This window comes from Oncorhynchus masou, chromosome 4 (assembly GCF_036934945.1).
Source record: "Oncorhynchus masou masou isolate Uvic2021 chromosome 4, UVic_Omas_1.1, whole genome shotgun sequence".
Taxonomy (NCBI): Eukaryota; Metazoa; Chordata; class Actinopteri; order Salmoniformes; family Salmonidae; genus Oncorhynchus; species Oncorhynchus masou.
The window spans coordinates 15,116,102-15,140,778 of record NC_088215.1 but is presented as its reverse complement, the minus strand read 5'-3'; the positions used below and the strand labels follow the sequence as shown (position 1 = coordinate 15,140,778).

The 24,677-nt window shown below is 44.9% G+C and overlaps 1 protein-coding gene across 3 annotated transcripts in view; it reads left to right on the top strand.

Moving 5' to 3' along the window:
- LOC135524336 (girdin-like) overlaps positions 1–23,399 on the top strand; it is a 31,431-nt gene extending 8,032 nt beyond the window's left edge. For 2 of the 3 annotated variants that reach the window (XM_064951800.1, XM_064951795.1), the window contains 23 exons: positions 3,285–3,404; positions 4,263–4,432; positions 5,961–6,042; positions 7,801–7,959; positions 8,303–8,449; positions 8,800–8,944; positions 9,192–9,376; positions 9,553–10,060; positions 10,375–10,648; positions 12,463–12,589; positions 12,902–13,032; positions 13,284–13,425; positions 13,582–13,755; positions 14,067–14,228; positions 14,670–14,947; positions 15,303–15,446; positions 15,684–15,870; positions 16,569–16,714; positions 17,881–17,973; positions 18,145–18,377; positions 20,122–20,373; positions 20,666–20,731; positions 21,170–23,399. In XM_064951800.1, the coding sequence (XP_064807872.1) occupies positions 3,285–3,404; positions 4,263–4,432; positions 5,961–6,042; positions 7,801–7,959; positions 8,303–8,449; positions 8,800–8,944; positions 9,192–9,376; positions 9,553–10,060; positions 10,375–10,648; positions 12,463–12,589; positions 12,902–13,032; positions 13,284–13,425; positions 13,582–13,755; positions 14,067–14,228; positions 14,670–14,947; positions 15,303–15,446; positions 15,684–15,870; positions 16,569–16,714; positions 17,881–17,973; positions 18,145–18,377; positions 20,122–20,373; positions 20,666–20,731; positions 21,170–22,350 (5,106 nt within the window). In that variant the 3' untranslated portion in view covers positions 22,351–23,399. The remainder of the gene's footprint in view (positions 1–3,284; positions 3,405–4,262; positions 4,433–5,960; positions 6,043–7,800; positions 7,960–8,302; positions 8,450–8,799; positions 8,945–9,191; positions 9,377–9,552; positions 10,061–10,374; positions 10,649–12,462; positions 12,590–12,901; positions 13,033–13,283; positions 13,426–13,581; positions 13,756–14,066; positions 14,229–14,669; positions 14,948–15,302; positions 15,447–15,683; positions 15,871–16,568; positions 16,715–17,880; positions 17,974–18,144; positions 18,378–20,121; positions 20,374–20,665; positions 20,732–21,169) is intronic. The other variant, XM_064951807.1, reaches the window with a different exon arrangement.
- The last annotated feature ends 1,278 nt before the right edge of the window (positions 23,400–24,677 follow it).

Below are 24,677 nucleotides of genomic sequence, written 5' to 3'. Positions count from 1 at the left end.
TGTTCCACATTCAGTAACATGCATGTTTCTCTTATGTGGAAGTATTAGTCATTGAGGACATGATAAGGGCAGACGAGCCATTCGCAAACTGGTTACAACAACATGCACCAAACTGTGTTGTGATTGAAATAATGATCCTTTTTAAAAAAGCATTAGAAACATTCATTTTACAATAATCCGTTAAAGGTCCTATATAACCACCGGACTTTTAGTAATTAACAACAACATAATAAAGCCATTTAGCATGTGTAAATACATTTTACATGTGGGTGGTCCCGGGAATCGAATTCAATACCCTGGCATTACAAGCACCACACTCTACCAATTGAGCTACAAAGGACTACATGGTTAGCTTTTATATCACATTTATCCCACATGTATTTATTTAGGAGAACATTGTATTTAGTTCATATTAGAAATTACGTTATTATTTCCCCCAAGTAATAGAAGTTCACATGGAACTTAAGGTCATAGGTCATTTTGTCATTTTTATTAGGATCCCCATTAGCTAACACCGTAACGCTAGCTAATCTTCCTGGGGTCCAACACCAATTAACAAGACATTACAAACAATCACAATCAAGTCTTCACAAACATTCAACATTTAGACAATAAAGACAATTCAAATACCTGACAGGAAACACATTTAACATTCAGTTGATGCTTTCTATTTCCTGTCCAGTCATATGGTCTATCACATTATATGTTATTTTATTTTATTCTTGAAGGTGCATTTACTTTTTGCCTGAGAAATATGGATTGGTAAAGAGTTCCATTCATCTATGGCTCTATGTAAAACTGTAGATTTAAGGCGACTTGTCCTTGGGTTAGGTTGTTTTAGCTGCCCTGAATTTGCCTGTCTGGTTTGGTGGTTATGCGTGTTGTTAGTATGTAATAACTGGGCTGAAAAATGCAGTGTGTTTAAAAAAAATAGAACATCTGTAAGGCTTTCTTCTACCTCCTTCTCTGACGAAGAGGTGGAACAAGGATCGGACCAAAATGCAACGTGGTTCGTTCGATACATCTTTAATAATGAAGAACACAAACAATACAAAACAACAAACGTTGAAAACCGAAACAGCCCTGACTGGTGCCACAAACACAGAGACAGGAACAATCACCCTCAAACACACAGTGAAACCCAGGCTACCTAAATATGGTTCCCAATCAGAGACAACGATAATCACCTGACTCTGATTGAGAACCGCCGCAGGCAGCCATAGACTAATCTATACACCCCACACAACCCCAAGACGAAACACACTACAAACAAACCCATGTCACACCCTGGCCTGACCCAATAAACGAAGATAACATAATAAATATAGACCAGGGCGTGACAACATCTCTAAAGAAAATCAGAAGACTGGATAGTAATTTGTTTTGAACGTGAAGCCATGAGAGATTCTGATGCATTTGGATAATATTCATACGGTTAGATCAATGAAGAGAATCTGGCTGCCCTGTTAGGAGCCATTTGGAGAATTTTTTTTTATCTTTCTTTGCTGCAGATGACCATATAACCAGACAGTACTCTAAGTGTGATAGGACCAGGGATTGACCATATAACTGGACAGTACTCTAAGTGTGATAGGACCAGGGATTGACCATATAACTGGACAGTACTCTAAGTGTGATAGGACCAGGGATTGACCATATAACCAGACAGTACTCTAAGTGTGATAGGACCAGGGATTGACCATATAACTGGACAGTACTCTAAGTGTGATAGGACCAGGGATTGACCATATAACTGGACAGTACTCTAAGTGTGATAAGACCAGGGATTGACCATATAACTGGACAGTACTCTAAGTGTGATAGGACCAGGGATTGACCATATAACTGGACAGTACTCTAAGTGTGATAGGACCAGGGATTGACCATATAACTGGACAGTACTCTAAGTGTGATAGGACCAGGGATTGACCATATAACTGGACAGTACTCTAAGTGTGATAGGACCAGGGATTGACCATATAACTGGACAGTACTCTAAGTGTGATAGGACCAGGGATTGACCATATAACTGGACAGTACTCTAAGTGTGATAGAACCAGGGATTGACCATATAACTGGACAGTACTCTAAGTGTGATAGGACCAGGGATTGACCATATAACTGGACAGTACTCTAAGTGTGATAGGACCAGGGATTGACCATATAACTGGACAGTACTCTAAGTGTGATAGGACCAGGGATTGACCATATAACCAGACAGTACTCTAAGTGTGATAGGACCAGGGATTGACCATATAACTGGACAGTACTCTAAGTGTGATAGGACCAGGGATTGACCATGTAACTGGACAGTACTCTAAGTGTGATAGGACCAGGAATTGACCATATAACCAGACAGTACTCTAAGTGTGATAAGACCAGGGATTGACCATATAACTGGACAGTACTCTAAGTGTGCTAGGACCAGGGATTGACCATATAACTGGACAGTACTCTAAGTGTGATAGGACCAGGGATTGACCATATAACTGGACAGTACTCTAAGTGTGATAGGACCAGGGATTGGCCATATAACTGGACAGTACTCTAAGTGTGATAGAACCAGGGATTGACCATATAACTGGACAGTACTCTAAGTGTGATAGGACCAGGGATTGACCATATAACTGGACAGTACTCTAAGTGTGATAGGACCAGGGATTGACCATATAACCGGACAGTACTCTAAGTGTGATAGGACCAGGGATTGAATCACATGATTCAGTGTGCTAGATGTTACATACTCTGAACAGGTCACGAGCAATGCAAACTAAATGAAAAGGCTTTCGGATTCCCCAGAAACGAATACCAAAGGATCGTTCTAGCACGTGTTGTCTTGTCTGCGTGACAACAATACACAGTGTTCTGTCACTATTACACAGCATGATCATCAAGCGCTTATTGGGAACAGTGTGCAATGAAAAATGAAAAACTGTCATTGCATTGCCAGTCTTCCATTGTAGCCAATCTAGTCACAGAGGCACTCCTACTTGGTTGCCAATAACATGGTCCAAACATTGTCATTTGAAACACATGTGCTGGGTGTTTCGCAACATTAGAGGATGTGTCTAATAACACACAATAGCTGCTGCTAAAAGACAATATTTCACTATACTTGACTATACACACTAACATGTTTTTAGGGTAATTTATTATGGAGTGGTACCTATGTCCAGTATCATTCCACATACTGCTTTGAGATACATATATAGGGAGAATGGAGTGAATGGAAAGGCGTCAAACCATGTGTTTGATTTGATCTGTTCCTCCCTGTGATTGGTCAGGTTACCCACAGTCAGGACAGTGTACTGGACCTCCATTGGCTGGAGGCCAGCGAGCTCTGTGCAGAGGACCTGGAGACCCTGTTCAGACGCCTGGTGGACCAGAGAGACACACAGCTGGAGGTAGGGGGTTATAAATGGGTTATGGAGGGGTTATGAATGTGTCATGTTATCCTTATGTAGGCCTGGTGGGCCAGAGAGAGACACAGCTGGAGGTAGGGGGTTATAAATGGGTTATGGAGGGGTTATGAATGTGTTATGTTATCCTTATGTAGGCCTGGTGGGCCAGAGAGAGACACAGCTGGAGGTAGGGGGTTATAAATGGGTTATGGAGGGGTTATGAATGTGTTATGTTATCCTTATGTAGGCCTGGTGGGCCAGAGAGAGACACAGCTGGAGGTAGGGGGTTATAAATGGGTTATGGAGGGGTTATGAATGTGTTATGTTATCCTTATGTAGGCCTGGTGGACCAGAGAGACACACAGCTGGAGGTAGGGGGTTATAAATGGGTTATGGAGGGGTTATGAATGTGTTATGGTATCCTTATGTAGGCCTGGTGGGCCAGAGAGAGACACAGCTGGAGGTAGGGGGTTATAAATGGGTTATGGAGGGGTTATGAATGTGTTATGTTATCCTTATGTAGGCCTGGTGGGCCAGAGAGAGACACAGCTGGAGGTAGGGGCCACTGTTGACACACTGCACAGTGTTTATAGGTTTGACCTTGCTGAGTCATACAAGATATTGCTGTGCCATAAAATATTCTGTAATTTGACGATAATGTATTTCAATGGAATATCTTTGAGCATTGTCTTACTAGGCATTTATAGCAGTAGTTACTGATTTACTTTTTATATTGATCTGTGATGAAATGGAGGAACATGAAATGGAGTAAGTTGCACTTGAAATGACAGGTGAAGGAGTGTCATTTCCTGTCCTATTTTCATCTTTCCTCCCTCCGTTCTTTTCTCCTCCCCACCCCAGACTATTTTAGAGCTAATGCAGGAGAGAGAGTCCACCCCGTCACCTTCTCCGCCCAGCGCCCAGTCCCCCAGTGACTGTCCCAGCATGCAACAGCAGGCGGCCTCCCACCAGCACCTGTCTGTGGAGCTGGCCGACTCCAAGGCCAAGGTCAGACGGCTGCGCCAGGAGCTGTGAGTAGTCAGATAAGGACACTTCCAGTCCCAACCCTCCCACTCAGTGGTCATAAAGTCACCTGGGCATGACAATGACAACCACGGGGTTGGCAAGACGACATAAACAGATCTCGAATGCAGGCTAAGCATAAATGTATTTGAAAGGCACAACCTGTCATTTTAACAGTAATGCGGTACTGCTTGAGGACTTTCTGAGTCATCTTCCACCCAACTGGTCATTGTGTTTAGAGGATACACATGTCATTTCCCTAACCCAGCGTTAGAGGATATACTGTATGTGAGCCTTCTTTAAAGAACTCAAAAGCATCCTCGGGCACCTTAATTCCTTGTTTTATATTCTGTACTACATTTGAAATAGCATGAATAAAACCAACTAGTTTTTTAAGAATTAATTGAAAGCAAATTCTGTAAGTGCTTTTTTTTTCATCTCTTTTTTTGTCCTCAGGTTGTCTCCACATATGTTTGGAGGTTAAACAGTTGAGCTGTGAGACAAGGCAAACGGTCGAGAGAGAGAGAGAGAGAGAGAGAGAGAGAGAGAGAGAGAGAGAGAGAGAGAGAGACAGAGACAGAGAGACAGAGAGAGAGAGAGAGAGAGAGAGAGAGAGAGAGAGAGAGAGAGAGAGAGAGAGAGAGAGAGAGAGAGACAGAGAGAGAGAGAGAGAGAGAGAGAGAGAGAGAGAGAGAGAGAGAGAGAGAGAGAGAGAGAGGGAGAGAGACAGAGAGAGAGAGAGACAGAGAGAGAGAGAGACAGAGAGACAGAGAGAGAGAGACTTCCTGAACGGATACAGGAGAAGGTGTCTGGGGATAGTTTGGCCCAGATTCTCTCCCTGGCCTGCCTTGGCATGAACCTCCAGGGCCTTGCATCGCCATTGTCCCACATTTGCCCTCTGCCACCCCCCAGACCTGATTCAGCCCTCCATCTCTCCTCCTCTTCTCTCTTTTATCGCTTTCATTGTCTAACTGGGATATGCTGACTCAAGCCCCCGGGCTGTACAGCAGTACAGTATCCTCATAATGCAACCCAACACTATCTGTTCTGTCCCTAGAAATGCTTTAGGTTGTAGTGCACACTTGATGTCAACAAAGTGATAGGTTTGTGAGAAAACATGTACGAGAGAAGCTTTTCTCCTAGGGTTCTAAAAAATAGTCATGCATGGGATGCCATAGTACTGGCCAGTTTGTTGCTACTTCCCAGAGAAACTGGGGGTGGAGGAAGTGATGGTCTGGGTGCTGCAGTGTGTGGGGGAATGTGGCCAAGCAAGCAGGAGCCAGGCATCCCATATCTGCACTCTTAAAAAAAAAGGGTCCCAAAAAGGTTCTACATGGAACCAAAATGTCTTCTCCAAAAGCTGTATTTAAAGGCTGTATGACTTGACCTACTGTATCTGTCTGAGTGGATGGGGGGTAGAAGTTGGGACTGTGCGTGTGGCGTGCATGCGTTTGTGCGGCGTCATTAAGAAAAGCTCTGCATACTTACACCATCCCTCTCCATCTCTCTCCACCTCCCTCCCTCCCTCCCACTCAGAGAGGAGAAGAGTGAGCAGGTACTGGACTGTAGACAGGAGCTGGAGAACATGGAGGCTGAGTTCAAGAGGATTCAACAGGAGGTAGAGAGAAGTGACGCACACACACACACACACACACAGACACACACATCTCCTCTCTAACCCTCAGTAACATGACACACAGTATCCTTACTTCTATCAGAGATTATTCAGATGAATGTACACTATGCTTTAGTGTAGATAAAGCCTTAGTGCTTAGCTAGTGACAGTGGCTACACCTCAACACCGTTTTCTACAACAGTACGAAAGCTGCAGCTTGATCTCCTGAGTTCCTCAATCTGTTTTCTACAACAGTACGAAAGCTGCAGCTTGATCTCCTGAGTTCCTCAATCTGTTTTCTACAACAGTATGAAAGCTGCAGCTTGATCTCCTGAGTTCCTCACTCTGTTTTCTACAACAGTATGAAAGCTGCAGCTTGATCTCCTGAGTTCCTCAATCTGTTTTCTACAACAGTATGAAAGCTGCAGCTTGATCTCCTGAGTTCCTCAATCTGTTTTCTACAACAGTATGAAAGCTGCAGCTTGATCTCCTGAGTTCCTCAATCTGTTTTCTACAACAGTATGAAAGCTGCAGCTTGATCTCCTGAGTTCCTCAATCTGTTTTCTACAACAGTATGAAAGCTGCAGCTTGATCTCCTGAGTTCCTCAATCTGTTTTCTACAACAGTATGAAAGCTGCAGCTTGATCTCCTGAGTTCCTCAATCTGTTTTCTACAACAGTATGAAAGCTGCAGCTTGATCTCCTGAGTTCCTCACTCTGTTTTCTACAACAGTATGAAAGCTGCAGCTTGATCTCCTGAGTTCCTCACTCTGTTTTCTACAACAGTATGAAAGCTGCAGCTTGATCTCCTGAGTTCCTCAATCTGTTTTCTACAACAGTATGAAAGCTGCAGCTTGATCTCCTGAGTTCCTCAATCTGTTTTCTACAACAGTACGAAAGCTGCAGCTTGATCTCCTGAGTTCCTCACTCTGTTTTCTACAACAGTATGAAAGCTGCAGCTTGATCTCCTGAGTTCCTCAATCTGTTTTCTACAACAGTACGAAAGCTGCAGCTTGATCTCCTGAGTTCCTCACTCTGTTTTCTACAACAGTATGAAAGCTGCAGCTTGATCTCCTGAGTTCCTCAATCTGTTTTCTACAACAGTATGAAAGCTGCAGCTTGATCTCCTGAGTTCCTCAATCTGTTTTCTACAACAGTATGAAAGCTGCAGCTTGATCTCCTGAGTTCCTCAATCTGTTTTCTACAACAGTACGAAAGCTGCAGCTTGATCTCCTGAGTTCCTCACTCTGTTTTCTACAACAGTATGAAAGCTGCAGCTTGATCTCCTGAGTTCCTCAATCTGTTTTCTACAACAGTACGAAAGCTGCAGCTTGATCTCCTGAGTTCCTCACTCTGTTTTCTACAACAGTATGAAAGCTGCAGCTTGATCTCCTGAGTTCCTCAATCTGTTTTCTACAACAGTACGAAAGCTGCAGCTTGATCTCCTGAGTTCCTCAATCTGTTTTTCTGAAAGGAGAAAGAGAGATTTCTCATTTATTTTCATGCCTAAAACATGGTTCTACATCAACTGGGTTACATGGTCAGGGAAACCTCTCAGAAATTCAATGAAATTCAAAGACTTTAATCTTCAAAAGATAAATACAGTGTAGATAGTTTTGTTTAAACTGTAGATGTATTTTAAAGACAGGAGCTACTTCCCAGCATTTTCCTCTCCCCACTTGAGAGAACATTTACCGTATATTTACCTCACGACGGTGTCCCATGTATGCAAAACTTTTTCCCGTGTCGGTGTCCGTATCAGAACTCTGTGTTGCTAGCGGAGGCCCGGTCAGCCCGTACGTACCGTGACGAGCTGGATGCCCTGAGAGAGAGGGCCATCAGGGCTGACAAGCTGGAGAGCGAGGTGGGACGATACCGCGAGAAGCTGCACAACATGGAGTTCTACAAGGCCAAAGTGGAGGTACGGTAGCGTACGGAGAAACACATTCAATACTCAGACTATCGCATGATCAACAGCCACATTGAAAACAAAATGCGGTTTTACCTTCAAATGTGAATTTTGTCCACTGTTAAATTTATATCAGAACATTTCAGAATGCAAAGCACCACAGCTACTAATATTTCAAATCAATTGTTAAGGTTTTACAAATGACTGTTATCGCGCTTTTCAAAAAACTTAGCTAGATCTCAAACAATACTTCACGTATTTCATCATTTAACAATTGACATAAATCTGCTGTTATCATGTACCCGACAGGGGCTTCTTTGTTTGTATCAGCCTTGATTTGTGTCTCATCTTGTAGGAGCTGAAGGAGGATAACTCTGTGTTGCTGGAGACCAAGGCTGTACTACAGCAGCAGCTGGAGGGGTGGAGGTCCCGCTCTGATAAACTACACCAGCTAGAGAAACACAGTCTGCTGCTCAACGCCAGGGTCCACGTCATGGAACAGGTAGAAAACATGGAGTATTATGCAGTGGATTACATGTATGTAAACGGTGGTCAATATCAACACTGAGGGGAAGCAGGTTAAAGGTTAAGGGAAGGATGGGAAAGGGACTGGTCTTAGTGCAGGGGAGGATGTGTATTGGAAGATACATGCGATGGAACAGGTTGATGGACAAAGAGGATCATACATGCTTGGATTATGTTGGGGACACGTGTGTGCCGTGGTCAAAAGGTCATACGTTCAACGAAGATCAGATCGAGAAATAGGAAGTTGAATATCTTTAGAATAACAATGTCATCTCCCCCTCGTGCTCTCTCTCTCTCTCTCTCTCTCTCTCTCTCGACCCTTCCCAGGAGAAGGAGGTGGACAGGAGGCGCATGGAGGAGCTGCAGGAGGAGAACCTGGCCCTGGAGCTGGCCCAGAGGAGGAGCATGGAGGAGTCACAGCACCTGGGATGGGAGCTGGAGCAGCTGTCCAGGAGCCCCGACAACTCACAGGGTAAAGGCTGACAGACTACTCTACCCACTTCCTCTGCCCTGTGGGAGCTGTGGTACTTATGGGAAGAGAAGTGACATGTGAAATATCATTCTAACGTTATGGGCTATTCTATATGGCACAAAAAAGATAACTTCAAATAGATTATTCAGTCAGTCAGTCATTATCTCACGTGTCTGTTCATAGTGGAGGTTATGTAACGAGCGAGTTCGTATTCCTGTCATCCTTTCGGTCTGATGGTTGTGTTCAGGTCAGAAGTCTCTGGGTGAGGAGGTGGTTGAGGGGACCAGGAGTCGTCTGCTGAGGCTGGAGAGAGAGAACCAAAGCCTGCTCAGGACCATAGAGGAACTGAGAGCTGCTGACCTCAGCCTGGGACCGCAGCACCACCATAACCATGAGCACACGTGGAGGGATGGCCAGCGACCCACGAACACGGTAACTAGCCGGGGACCACGACACAAACATGAACACAATAGGCACACACAGCTGCTCAGGGAGCACACATACAACCATCAACCCACACATTCGGATTCCGGCGACTCTATTGAACTATAGCAGTGAACGGTGCTATTTCCATGTGAAAATGTTGGTCGTGTTTCCTTGTTTATTAGGCTGAGGTGGTTAGAGAGTACCTTGGCAGTTTAGACAACACCTCCTGGGAGCAGTCTGAATTGGTCATCAAAGAGGATTGTGACATTGACATAGACACATCACATCACAGGGACCCAAAGTGCAACGGAGTGTCGGTTGACCTAGAAGGAGAGATTGACCGACTGGAGCGAGAGAGCGAGACCCTCAAGGAGAAGATGGACCTTCAGAAGCAAGAGAAAGGCCAACTCGAAGACGGAGAGTCTTGCGATCTGAGTGACCCCATGGCTGACCTGGAAGCAGAAGCTAAAGACAACACCCGCAATCTCCTTCAACCAGGCGCTTCAGTGTCTCTGACTCGTGATTCCTCACCCTGCTCTAAGAACAAGAGTCCACGTCGGGAGAACAGTAGCACGGGGCTGCAGACGAGGGCTTCCTCTTCATCCACGAAGCACACAGAGCGCCTGGAAGCGAAGTGTAGAGCCCTGGACACAGAGAACCAGCGGCTTCAGGCTGCCCTGGACAACACAGGTTGGTCTTCTGGGAGAATGTTGTGGTACTGCTGTCTCTTTGTAGCGTTTGGCTCTGTTGTGTTAGATACAGGGGCATTGAATGGGCAATGTGATGCGCTTTATTTGTTCAGGGATCCATATGTTTGTTGATTTTTGTGCTCTGTATTCCGGCAAACCTAATAATTGATGATTAGTGATTAATGATTGTGATTAATTTTTCTGATATTTTTATCCACCTACCCACGCCCATCCATCCATCCATCCATCCAACCACCTATCCATCCATCCATACCACCCCCACACCCTTCCATCCATACATCCACTCACCTCCAGGCCGAAAGCTCCATCGGCTGGAGGCCGAGGTCCACGAGCTGGAGGCTGAGAACCAGATCCTGCAGGCTGGGCTGGAGGAGCTGAGGATCTCCTCACGGCGCATGGAGCAGCTAGGTCAGGAGAAGCAGACCCTGGAACAGGAGGCTTCTTGCCTGGAGAGAGACAAGAGGAGGCTGGAGAAGGAGAACCGCAGGCTGAGGCAACAGGCAGAGATCCAGGACACTACCCTGGACGGGAGCAACCTGAGGGTGGCCAGTCTGGAGAGAGAGAACAGGTATGATGTTAATGGTCACCATGGTATGATCGGGGTGCTAGCAACGTCAGGGTTGTGGGTTTGATTCCCGCTGGGATCACATGTACAGTTGAAGTCGGAAGTTTACATACACCAAATACTTTTAAACTCAGTTTTTCACAATTCCTGACATTTAATCCGAGTAAAAATTCCCTGTCTTAGGTCAGTTAGGATCACCACTTTATTTTAAGAATGTTAAATGTCAGAGTAATAGTTGAAATAATTATTTATTTCAGCTTTTATTTATTTCATCACATTCCCAGTGGGTCAGAAGTTTGCATACACTCCATTAGTATTTGGTAGCGTTGCCTTTAAATTGTTTAACTTGGGTCAAATGTTTCAGGTAGGCTTCCACAAGCTTCCCACAATAAGTTGGGTGAATTTTGGCCCAATCCTCCTGACAGAGCTGGTATAACTGAGTCAGGTTTGTAGGCCTCCTTGCTCGCACACACAAATGTTCTATAGGATTGAGGTCAGGGCTTTGTGATGGCCACTCCAATACCTTGACTTTGTTGTAGTAAGCCATTTTGCCACAACTTTGGAAGTATGCTTGGGGTCATTGTCCATTTGGAAGACCCATTTGCAACAAAGCTATAACTTCCTGACTGATGTCTTCAATATATCCACAGAATTTTCCTGCCTCATGATTCCATCTATTTTGTGAAGTGCACCAGTCCCTCCTGCAACAAAGCACCCCCACAACAAGTTGATGCTGCCATCCCCGTGCTTCACGGTTGAGATGGTGTTCTTCGGCTTGCAAGCCTCCCGCTTTTTCCTCCAAACGTAACGATGGTCATTATAGGCAAACAGTTCCATTTTTGTTTCATCAGACCAGAGGACATTTCTCCAAAAAGTACAATCTTTGTCCACATGTGCAGTTGCAAACCGTAGTCTGGCTTTTTTATGGCGGTTTTATAGCAGTGGGTTCTTCCTTGCTGAGCGGCCTTTCAGGTTACGTCGATTTCAGACTTGTTTTACTGTGGATATAGATACTTTTGTACCTGTTTCCTCCAGCATCTTCACAAGGTCCTTTGCTGTTGTTCTGGGATTCATTTACAGTTTTCGCACCAAAGTACGTTCATCTCTCCTTCCTGAGCGGTATGATGTCTGCGTGGTCCCACGGTGTTTATACTTGCGTACTATTGTTTGTACAGATGAACGTGGTACCTTCAGGCGTTTGGAAATTGCTCCCGAAGATGAACCAGATTTGTGCAGGTCTACAAATTTTTTTCTGAGGTCTTGGCTGATTTCTTTTGATTTTCCCATGATGTCAAGCAAAGAGGCACTGAGTTTGAAGGTAGGCCTTGAAATACATCCACAGGTACACCTCCAATTGACTCAAATGATGACAAATAGCCTATCAGATGTTTCTAAAGCCATGACATCATTTTCTGGAATTTTCCAAACTGTATAAAGGCACAGTCAACTTAGTGTATGTAAACCTCTGACCCACTGGATTTGTGATACAGTGAATTATAAGTGAAATAATCTGTTTGTAAAACATTTTTGGAAAAATTACTTTTGTCATGCTCAAAGTAAATGTTCTTACCGACTTGCCAAAACAAGAGTTTGTTAACAAGAAATTGGTAGAGTGGTTGAAAAACAAGTTTTAATGACTCCAACCTAAGTGTATGTAAACTTCCGACTTCAACTGTATAAAAAAGTATGTACTCGTATACAAATGTATCTACTCATATACAATACAACATACAATAATGTGTGCCCTGACTGTACTGTAAGTTGCTTTGGATTAAAGCATCTGATAAATGGTTTATATTTCTATGAAATTATAACAGGGGGATGGGGAAGGAGGTGGAGAGGCTGAAGGAGGTGGAGGAGAGGGTCAAGGGGCTGGAGAGGGATAACAGAGAGCTGGCCAAGCAGGGAGCGATCAACCAGAGGGCCCTGGTCACCCTGAGAGAGGTGAAGCCACTCAGATCAGCATTAGCTTCTTATGTGTGATACTCATGTATTTCAGTGTGCCTGACATGACAGATTTGTACGTTTCCTTATGGAAAGATCAAATTAAGCGAGCTTGAAGTCGTGGAGGTTTAGATCACATGTCATGAATATATATATATATATCAATTGTGCTTGATTTAACAGCTCTCTAAAGAGGTAATTGATAAATACGTAATTGGTCACAAGGGCTTTACATGGCAGCGAGAGGAGTCACTGAACTGAAATGTGTGATGATACAAAAAGTGGATATGTCTGACCGTCGTTCCTCTGTAGGAGTTGGTGAGTGACAAGCTGAAGACGCAGCAGAGGGAGAATGAGCTGGAGAGGCTGGCCCACGAGCTGGAGATGAGAGTCCTCAACCAGGACACATCAACCCAGAGTGACGAGGAAACTCCAGACAACAGGTAAAACACTGGACGCAGCGAGGTTCATGCAACTGATTTAGTCTACCCCCCACAAACCAGGTTCGGTGATAGTTACACAAATCTTCAATCAAGTTTGTGAATGGCTGTGTTATACACATAACAATAGATTGGTGAGTTATTTCTCAAGGAAATCAATTACAATCAGTGACAAAATTCAGAAAAATATGTCTACTTTTCCCTCCCCCACGTGTTGTTCTAAATCCCCCTTTATTTTATTTCCCTCTCCCCAGTAGGTTCAAGATGTTGGAGTCTGAGCTGGAGTCGTCTCTGAAGAGGTCCCTGCAGATCAAAGAAGACAAGATGGCTGCCGTTGAGGCTCGTCTGCAGGAGTCCTCCACCCTCAACCAGCAGCTACGTCAAGAGCTCAAGACTGTGAGTCTGGACTAAAGTTCCTCAGTTTCAAAGGGAAACTATACCTTGTCTACATTCATTCACTTTTACATTGGAATTCTTTGTCAAAGCATATTGAAGTCCGAAGTTGAAAAATGGCCTCGCTCAGTTGCAATATCTGACCTTGATCCCCTACAGGTACGTCTGAACTACGAAGCCCTGCTGCAGAGGGAGGAGGAGGAGCATGCGGCCCGTAGCCCCACCCCTCAGAGGGAGAGTGACAGGGTGGTAAGCGAATGGCAGTGGGAGAGCCAGGAGGCCACCAGGGAGCTGCTGAGGGTCAAGGACCGCCTCATCGAGGTGGAGAGGAACGTGAGTGGAGAACTTTGTGTCATCATGTTGTGACTAAGCACAAAATTTGATGCTCTTATTTCAATTTTTCTATTTTCTGAAATGCATCTGACTTTGTTTAAAGGCATCCCAATGATGACTATGGGATGATAGAAATCAAACCTACTTTACATTTTAGTCATTTAGCAGACACTTCATTATTTCATTACATTACATTGCCACGTTAATACAAATGTTATCCATCTCAACCATACTGTTACTATGGTTCAACACCAGCTTCACATTTTTTCTATGTATTATTGACTTGTCCCTCTTTTCCTCCCCTACTGCAGAATGCCACACTGCAGGCAGAGCGTCAGGCACTGCAGGCCCAGCTCAGACAGCTGGAGACCCAGTCAGACGGCCTGCAGGCTCAGATCCTGGCCCTGCAGAGACAGACCGCCTCCCTGCAGGAGAACAACACGGCTCTCCAGACACACAACGCTAACCTGCAGGTTAGAGGAGCAACATTCCTGATATACTAATATACTCCTAGTACACTGATAAGATACTCAAAATACAGAAATACCCACACACTGATTTAATGCTTCCAAAATATGAACTTTTATTTTGAAATTAGTACTTTTATTTTGAAGTTAAATCTGTGTGCAGATATCCATTCTGCATTGGATTCATCTTGTTTTTATACCTAGGACAGACCCCACTCAAGTTGCCTCCTATAATGCCATTCTAGTAGAACCTGATACTGTAAGGCTGGTGTTACTTGAAGCAGTTTGAATGCAACTTTAGTTGATTTGTTAAATGTGAACCACTTCCTATAGAGTCCTTTCATACATGGTATGAGTAGTATTTCATCTTATACAGTATAAACTCATACCGTTTGAATTACAACCTTTTCATGCATAATAATCATCTCCACGCCTATCCAACCACAGGTCGAGAAGTCCACTCTGAACTCCCAGAGTGCATCACTTCTGGCCCAGAATGCTCAGCTCCAATGCCAACAATCCAGCACCGAGGGGGATAAGGAGGTGGCCGTGCGTGAGCGCGAGGAGCTGCGCGGCGTGCACGACCAGCTCCTGAGGGACCACGAGAGGCTGGCAGCGCTGCACGAGAGACAAGCCATGGACTACGAGGCCCTGATGGGGAAACACGGCTGTCTGAAGAACGTCCACCGCACTCTGGAGCTGGAGCATAGAACGCTGGAGGACAGGTAGAGGAAGGGGACCAGAGACCATTCTGATTCTGGCTTGGTTCATAATATACCATTTGAATGCTTGAGTAATGGTTGCTTAAATTCCACCTCTCAACATAAAAGTACTTTTTTTTGTGTGTAGCTATGTTATGTTCTCGTGCAACAATGAGGATATCTGTTGTGCCACCAAGTCAAATGGATCTTGAAAAATCATGTGGATTTTAGAACAACAGTATATAGGTTCTACCCGTTCATATTTTATCAAAGACACTCATCAATGGCTGTGACACTCATTTCCCATCCATGCAACAACAATGAAAACAGCAACCGAGAGGAAAGCTCTCTAAATACCCACGATGGTGTGTTGCTGTAGGTACAAATCCCTGCTGCAGCAGAAGGCCAAACTAGCGGGTCTGGAGGAGGCTCTGAGAGAGGAGCAGGACAAGATGTCTGTGGAGAAGGAACAGCACAGGACCACCGCCTCAGAGTGTCGACAGCTCCGGGATGAGAAGGACTGGTGAGGGGCGCACATAGCATAACACACACACACAGCATCTCCCAAAGATGACAAACACTCCCTCTACACACAGCATAGCTCACCACACACATAAGCTCACAATAAAGATAGTTACAGGCCGATAGCTTTTACCTAGAATTCAGAGAACTTTGCTTGTCTAACTGTCGTTCTTATCAATATGTTTTCGCCTTACTTTGTCAGAGTGTTTCTTCTATGTATATTTCTATGTGCCCCCAGGCTGAACCAGACGTACCGTCAGCTGTTGAAGGATCAGGTGGAGCTCCAGGCGGACCATAAGAACATGAAGACCCTGCTGAACAGCACCAAGCTGGAGCAGACCAAGCTCGAGTCCGACTTCAGCAAGCTCAGAGAGCAGTACCAACAGCTAGACATCACCAGCACCAAGCTCACCAACCAGTGTGAGGTATGAAGGATATATTTAAGCAATAAGGCTGGGGGTGAGGTAAATTACCAATATACCCACAGCTAAGGGCTCTTTCAATGCATGACGCAACGTGGAGTGCCTTGATGCAGCCCTTAGCCGTGATATATTGGCCATATACCACAAACCCCCGAGGTGCCTTATTGCTGTTATAAACTGGTTACAAACGTAATTAGACCAGTGAAATACCTGTGATGCACCACAGCTGTCAGTCAATCAAAGTTCAGGGCTCGAACCACCCAGTTTCTAATAATACTTTCACCATCCAGGTTAATTTATATTTATCTAAAAGCATCCATTTTAATCAATCAAAACTTGATTAAAAAAATCCAATATTCTGTACAGTTGAAGGTGTTGTTGATCGTATTGTAATGAAACAGTTGGGGAGTGTGGCTCGAACCCTCCACCTTCTGACCCAAAGCCCAGTGCGCCATCGACTGTGCCACAGAAGAATGCTCGTGTGGCAAAGTCGATTCTCCACCCTTATTAACCCAGGGTCGTTACAGCATTGCTGGCAAAGTAATTGGATTCTGTATTCCCCAAGCACTATACGAAGAGGCTATGTGAGGATATACGCATTCGCATTTGCTCTCAAAGCAGTTTTAGTGCAGGATTGATGTGTTGTAGTGATTCTATCATTAAAGAAGTCATTGACATATACTATGTGCTCTTGTGTCTAGCTGCTGAGTCAGTTGAAGGGGAACCTGGAGGAGGAGAACCGGCACCTGCTGGACCAGATCCAGACCCTGATGCTGCAGAACCGCACCCTGCTAGAACAGACCATGGAGAGCAAGGACCTGTTCCACGTAGAACAGAGACAGCACATGTAAGGGACCCATCTATCTGGCTGAAGGCAGAGTCGTGGAGATTTAACCCCTTGCAATCCAACTTGCGGTTAATGGACTGAATTAGAAGTTAATTGAACCAAATGTAATAGATGTTCCACCACCAGCAGCAGACTCTGTACAGTATATCTACAGTATATAAGAGCAGAGTTTGTACCATAGTATCTACAGTCACAGTATAGTTCTTCTCATAATGATCGACTTATGGAATGTATTCACATTATGCTAAAACAATGGGCTTCACATAGGACACAAGTCATTCCAGAGCAGCACAAAACAAAAGGCATTGATTCAGCTATAGAGCACCATTGCACCAAAAACACCGTGCATCCCATCGTATTTAGAGCACCAAAACCACTGGGCCTCTGAGTTTGACAGAGCATGGATTATTGATGTCGTCTGCCATCTGTAGTGCCAGTTTAGAAAAAAAGTTGACTGACCTAAAAAAAAATCCTCTCTCTCTCTGCTAGCGTAAACGTTGGCCTTTATGGAATAAATCTCCCCCATTTTGAGTTTATCTTCTGGACATATGGGGCATACTAAGCTAGGTGTCATATGTAGGAAAGTATGGAAATATAACATTCACATTCTTTTAACTTGGGTCGTATTCATTGCGGCATGCAACGGAAAACGCTTTGCAACGGGAAATGGAGATGAGAGTTCCTTATTGGACGAGTACATGTAGTCCCTCACTGTTTCAGTCCATTTTCTTTCCGTTTGCTGCCTAATAAATACGACCTTGGAGTTTATCTTCTGGACATATGGGGCATACTAAGCTAGGTGTCATATGTAGGAAAGTATGGAAATATAACATTCACATTCTTTTAACTTGGGTCGTATTCATTGCGGCATGCAACGGAAAACGCTTTGCAACGGGAAATGGAGATGAGAGTTCCTTATTGGACGAGTACATGTAGTCCCTCACTGTTTCAGTCCATTTTCTTTCCGTTTGCTGCCTAATAAATACGACCTTGGGGTTTGATGGTGTTTAAAGGTGCCAGGTGCGACAGTGTGACGGTTGAGACAGTTCAGTCAGAGTTTATTCTGAGACGTAAACACACCACCCATCTTTGCAGCAGCGACACCTCTTCTGTTGATGCTACCTCTCTGTGTGAAACAGTGTTTTTCTCTCTCTCCTCTCTCTCAGAGACAAGCTGAATGAGCTGAGGAGACAGAAGGAGAAGTTGGAGGAGAAGATCATGGACCAGTACAAGTTCTATGACCCCTCACCCCCACGGAGGTACAGTGCCGTTTGGAGAGGAAATCAATTCACTTTGACAGTGGCAAGATTTATTAGTTTGGATACAGTATTAGTTAGTTTTACCTGTTTATTTTTAAGACAATTTTCCCATCAGGGACTAAGTTTATCCTATTCTATATTGATTTTAACATATCTATTATATTTCCCGAGGCGTGGGAACTGGATCGCCCTGAAGATGAGGAAGCTGATGAAGCCGAGGAGCCGCGAGCGTTGTGGCCCCGCCTCCTCTTCTGACCACCATCGCTCCCTCACCCCCACACGCTCCGGCTCCTTCGAGGCCCTCCCGCCCACCTCCCCCTCTGCTTCCTGTTGCCAGGACAACGGCTCCTTCGTGGGTTCGGACGGCTCGGGTGGGTCCACCACTTCCCCCCGGAGGAGCAGCAGTGAGTATGACCTCCTTATCCCCTCCCATTGGTCCCGTCTGAGAGCCCTGATAGGCCAGTCAGAAACGGGCTGTCCAATCACGCTCCACCATCACCGCAGGCCCACCCGCCCTGCTACGAGCTATAGGCCAAGAAGAGAGTGCGACAGCTAGGCCCCTTCCCCCGCCACGGCCGACCCCGCAGCCACGGCCATCAGGGATAGAACAGAAAGATATGGGCGGAGCCAGTTACTGCAGGGAACCTCCCCCTGCCACCACTGATTGGACAGGGAGACAGAAGTCACTCAATTGCTACATCTTTATTTGACGGCCCTACAAGACAGACTCTTCCTATTTGTATCAAGATAGAACCGCCTCCCAGGCTCTTTACACAGAGATCTATTAGAAGGAATAAAAATAATCTGTTGGATGCTCATCTGTTGCTGTGCCATTGTATAGGAGTCTCCTGGGTAGGAAATCATCATACACACTTGACTTCTGAAGTGGTAAGATGTAGGGCCGCTCTGTCTGTATCTACCCTGTATAGCAGGATAACTCACCTCTGACCCTACGAGGTCCGGAGCCTGCTGGTTTTCTGTTCTACATAGTAATTAATTGCACACACCTGGTGTCCCAGGTCTCAATCAGTCCCTGATTTAGAGGGGAACAATTAAAAAATGCAGTGGAACTGGCTTGGAGGGCCAGAGTGTAGTTTGAGGGCTGTGTAGTATACGTGGGTTTCTATGACAGACAGTGCATGCAGAAACACGTGTTACTTAGTGTTGCACTATGGATGTGTCTGCATGTTTCTTTATGTGGATCCTTCCCTCAATAAGGCCAAACTCGTGTTTTGTCTATTTCTGTCTATCCCCATGTCTGTTTTGTGTATGTTAACGTATTCTCTCCGCCCCCCCCTCCCCTTCATCCTCCCCTGTTTCTCCCTCCCCTGTCCCTTGTTGTCCCACACTGTAAAGTGTCCACCCTGAAAATCTTTCCCCTTATGAGGAACAGACTGAAGGATAAGGACAAAGTCAAGTCCCTCTTTCGTCGTTCCGTGTGTAAGAAACATGATGGGTCGATGTCTCGTGACTACCTCATCTTGGCTGCGACCTGCCTATTTTCTCATCATTAGCGAACTATTAGCCTGGGTCCCAGATCTGTTTGTGCCGTCTTCCCAACTTCTTAAGATTGACAATTCCATACGAAGTTGTCAAGACAGCACAAACAGATCTGGGACCCAGGCTAGTGAACAATGCTTTACCTTATTCTTTAGTCTACCATTGTTTTAATGAATGCAGCAGAAATCCTCCGACACAATACTCTTGGAATTACACGTAGAGTTCTGCAAAGTGTGCAGCTTGGCATCCTTCCTATGATTGAGTTCAGCCATAATATTGCTATATATTGCAATTTTGATACCCATACCCACTCTTTCTCGCATAAGCATCCGCCACCATAGATATTTTCACTCTTCTGTTCTCCATGCCGTTCTGCAGAGTTGCCCACGAGGTCAGGGGAATGCTGCATTGTAGAACACTGGTACTGCAGAATGTTTTAGTTTCTCAGGACCACATTGCTGGAAGGCAGGAAGACTCTGACGGAGGTTGTGAGGCTAAAACCGTAGTTATTGATCAACGTCATACTTTTCAAGTGAAGCCTGTAGAATCTTCTCTCCTTTGAATGAAAGACAGGAAGGGAAAGAAAATCTAGGACTTCACCATTAACCAGAGGCAACTCAAGTCATCTCTCTCCACCTCCACCCCCAGCCCCAGCCCTGAATGACCTGGACAAACTGAATGACTTGGTGTACCCCTCAACCCTGTCTGAGGACCCTGAGCAGCTAGAGGGGTCAGGGGTCACAAATGACAGATCCAGGAAGGAGTCTATGACCTCATCCATGAGCGACTCCACCTTGTCCATCATCAACCATCAACACCAGCCCACCACCACTCCTTTGTTTTATCCCACCACCACTGCTGCTGCCGCTGCCATTGATGGCAATGAGCCATGTTTGACAGGTAGAGTGATTCCACCATCCATATTACGTCCTTCCATTTGACATCTTCATCTGCTAGTTTTAAGAATCATGCTACAAGGGTACATTTGCCAAGGGGTTTGAGCTACAACGTCTCTATAGGGATTGTGTTGCTTCATACATCTGCAATTCCGTTTGTTTGAATGAACACTACCACTTCCCATATGCTTCTCTTGCTTTTAACCGGACCAGTTTGACCGCAACACCCCCTCGCTCCTGGATACCCCATACAGTGTTGTCTCATTTTCTGTCCCCTGCCATTTTGTGTTGCACAGACAAGGATTGTAATGACAGTGCTGTGGCGGCGGACTTTGACGACGGGGATGAACTACAAAACCGCGGTAAACAACATCCCGCTAACTCATTATTTGATGGTTCCCAAATGGCACCCTATTCAATACACAGTGCACTGCTTTTGACCAGAGCCCTATAAAGAGAATAGGGTGCCATTTGGGATGCAGACTAATGTATGCAGGTGTATAAGGAGTTCACATGAAGAATAAATTAATATCTGTTACCATGGCCTTTTTTCAAGTGAATCTCTTATTTTGCTCAAAGTGGGCATTAGTCTGAACAGCTTGATAATACTGCCCTCTATAGGCAGAAATAATGATACATGCATTTACTCGCTTGTATTGTCACTTATGCTATGTTTATTTGACATGAAAAATGTTTATAATACATTGTGAAAATGCATACATTTTCCAGACAGTTCTAATCAAGAGTGTAGCCTGCTATTGGTGTAACCTAAAGAGACGTTCTCTCTGCGGTTTCCCCAGGTCTGAATGGTGTGCCGAGCCGTGCCCAGAGCCAGAGCAGTGGAGAGTTCAGCCTCAGCCTAGACAACGAACCCTGGTCCAACGGCAGTAGCCCGGTCCAGCCGCCTCCATCATCCCGCCGCTCCTCTTCCTCTTGCCTTCCGCCTAGCGATACCTCCACCCCCCGACACACACGGCAGAACCCCTCGCCGACCACACACACACAGCAGCGATCCACTTCCTTAACACACACCAGCAGCAACAAACACAGAGAGAGGGTCGGAGTAAAGAACTCCTCACCTATTGCCATAGCAAACACCCAGGGTTCAGTTCTCTGTAGGGGGAGGGAGGTGGGTAGCACCCAGGACCCCTGGCCCAGAAGGAGTGTCCTCAGGAGGTGCGCCAGCGGCAGCAGAGCCCCCCAGCGCCCTTCCGATGGGAATGTCCCCAAAACAGCCGTACTACCTCGATCTGGATTAGGTCTGAACAAAGCTCCGGAGACCACCACCACCCGAGCCTCAGCCATGTCCCCGATCACGGTGCTCTACGTCCAGGGTGAATCTTCCTCGGTGTCTGGGTGTCTCAACTGTTTCTCCACCCCGTTGGGGAAGGAGGCGCGTCTGAGAGGGCCATGGTCTCCTGCCTCTCTACCCCGGGCCAGTAGCGTCATCTCAACAGCCGAGGGTTTCTCGCGACGATCCAGTGTCAACAGTGACTCTAGGGTGATGGTGAAGGTAGATCCCTTACCTATCATGGAATCTGATGGGAGCCCGAATCAGGAGACGGACACGGTTAATCAGAATCAGAGCAAGCAGAACAATCCAGAAGAACGAGACACTGATAATCAACCACCACCACCGAGCAAACCCCCCAGAGACCCAGCGGTAGCCACTGATCGACCCAAATCCACCTGCCAGGAATCCCTCTTCGGTGGCACCCCGTTCAACCTAGACTCTGTCTTCTCAGACACTATCTTTAGCGAGTCGGTAGTCACCACCACTACTAGTAACAGCAGCAATAATAATGATAAGAGCCAGACTTTCCTCTGTCTGAACCCAGAACTGGAGCGTAACGTCAGTTTCCCGCCCCTGAGTCAGGAGTCCAGTAACGGCACAGCACTGGGACGCATGGACAATGTACAGAGTCAAAATGGAGGACAAGAAGACTGTGAGAGTAATACTATGGAAATCACTCCGTGCTGATTGCTGATGACAAGCAGTTTGTAGTTGCATGTATACGGTCCTGTATTGAGTTCTGCAAATAGAAACAGGGAGTTGTGGATGTCAGTAACAACATAGTACCAACCATTACCAACGTAGAACTAATCATTACCAATGTAGTACCAACCTTGTTTAAAAGAGATGCAAACATAATTATTTCCTATTGTGTTGATGCAATAACTGTTCTTCTTCTTGTAGGTGCTTTTGAAGTAGTGATGTTTTGGTTTTAGGCACTTTTCACGTCATTATAACACTATGTAATACAGTATTATAAGATCTCTGTTTCTGGGCTGAGATTATAGACTGTATATAATGATAAGATGAGCTGAAAACATACAAAGACACATTCACATACTATACTTGTTTCTCTAATGTACAGATTTTTTGATATTTAGTCCAAATGAAGATGTAAATAGAATGTACTTTTAGGGAATAAGTTGTTGTTTTCAAAAAAGCACATTGACAATCTTCCTTTGTTGTTTGACAAAAGTTTTCAGTATCATGTTTTTATTAGTATTTATAAGCCTGTGTTGATATTTGTGTTTTCATTTGTGTTAATAGGCCGTGTCAATCTACAAATGCTTAAACTCCCTATTCATATGTACTTTTTGTTGTCCCATACAGTAGATCTAGTTATACACATAAATCCTTCAACCGAAAAACCATAGCTCTCTGTCCAGAGTATTGATATCACATACAGACTAGTAGGCAACATGTACATTACATTACCATGTTAGTTCAGAACGTTGGACATTACAGTGAACTTATAACAACAAACACAATCAGTAATCATCTGATTAGGAAAAACGCACCAATATGGTTCTTCGGTCGTGTGTCATGTCACATATCATATCATGTGTCGTGTCATGTGGAGACTTGAGTTTTTGTTTGGTTTGTTCAGTTTGTTTATTTGTTTGCTAAAATCAGATACTGAGATTGTCCTCAGTGAAGATGGAACCTTGTAAATGTACATGTGTGCAGGGACTTCAGGAGCCACCGTTGAATAAAGCCCTTTTCATTCCTTTAATATATTACGCTGAGTCTGTTTTCATTTCTGATTCTAGAAGTAATGAGTGAGAATGCATGAGAATCCATGGGAGGGCCTTGGATGGCATAGGCCCACCCACCTGGCAGCCAGACCCACCCCCTGGGGAGCTAGGCCCAGCCAATCAGAAAGAGTTTTATTACAGACAGAAATACTCCTCAGCCCCTGGTGTGGTCTGACAAATTCACTAAAACGACATTGGAAACAGTTTATGGTAAAGAAATGAACGTTGAATTCTCTAGCAACGGCTCTGGTGAACATTTCCGCAGTCAGCATGCCAATTGCACGCTCCCTCAAAACTTCCGACATCTGTGGCATTGTGTTGTGTGACAAAACTGCTCATTTTAAAGTGGCCTCTTCTTTTCCCCAGTACAAGGTGCACCTGTGTAATGATCATGCAGTTTAATCGGCTTCTTGATATGCCACACCTGGCAGGGGGATGGATTATCTTGGCAAAGGAGAAATGCTCACTAACAGGGATGTAAACACAACATTTGAGAGAAATAACCTTTTTCTACATGTGGAACACTTCTGGGATTTTATTTCAGCTCATGAAACATGGGACCAACACTTTACATGTTGTGCTAATATTTTTGTTCAGTGTAGTTACATTGTAACTGAATGTCAGCAAAAGTTTTCAGTTTTTCCACAATGTTACATGTTTCTGAAGGTCACAGTGCAGTGACTCATTGACAAGTACTGATGTTGAACTGCTAAACTACTGCATTTGTTGTTGAATTCTATGATATTTGATGATAAATCTAGATGTGTAACATGAGTGACCCTCATTAGAGATGTATTGTGGTTTTAATGAAGATCCAAAACACATTCAAATAAAATTCTACAAAATTTACTGAAGATAGAAATGGATGGGGTGGAGGCTTAGGGATCAGGGTTGGGGTCAATTCATTTTCAATTCAGTCAATTCAGTAAGTAAACTGAAACTCCAATAGCAATTCAAATGTACCTCATTGCCTCCTATGAGAAACAATTGGAATTGGAATTTCAGTTGACTTGCTGAATTGACTGAATTGATCTGGAATTCACTTCAACCCTGGTAGGGTTTGGTGTGGGGGAGAGGGGCAGGGGTGTAGGTGGTGTTGAGGAGAAACAGAAGCATCATTCTGGATGCCTTCAGCAGTGAGTGAGTGTCCTCAGTGGGTGACTTCAGCATTGAGACTGTCAACCAAGTGAATGTGCTCCTTCTTGGAAGCCACTTTAGCCTGAAAAACAGACAAGTAGACAACAGAGAAAAATATTTTAA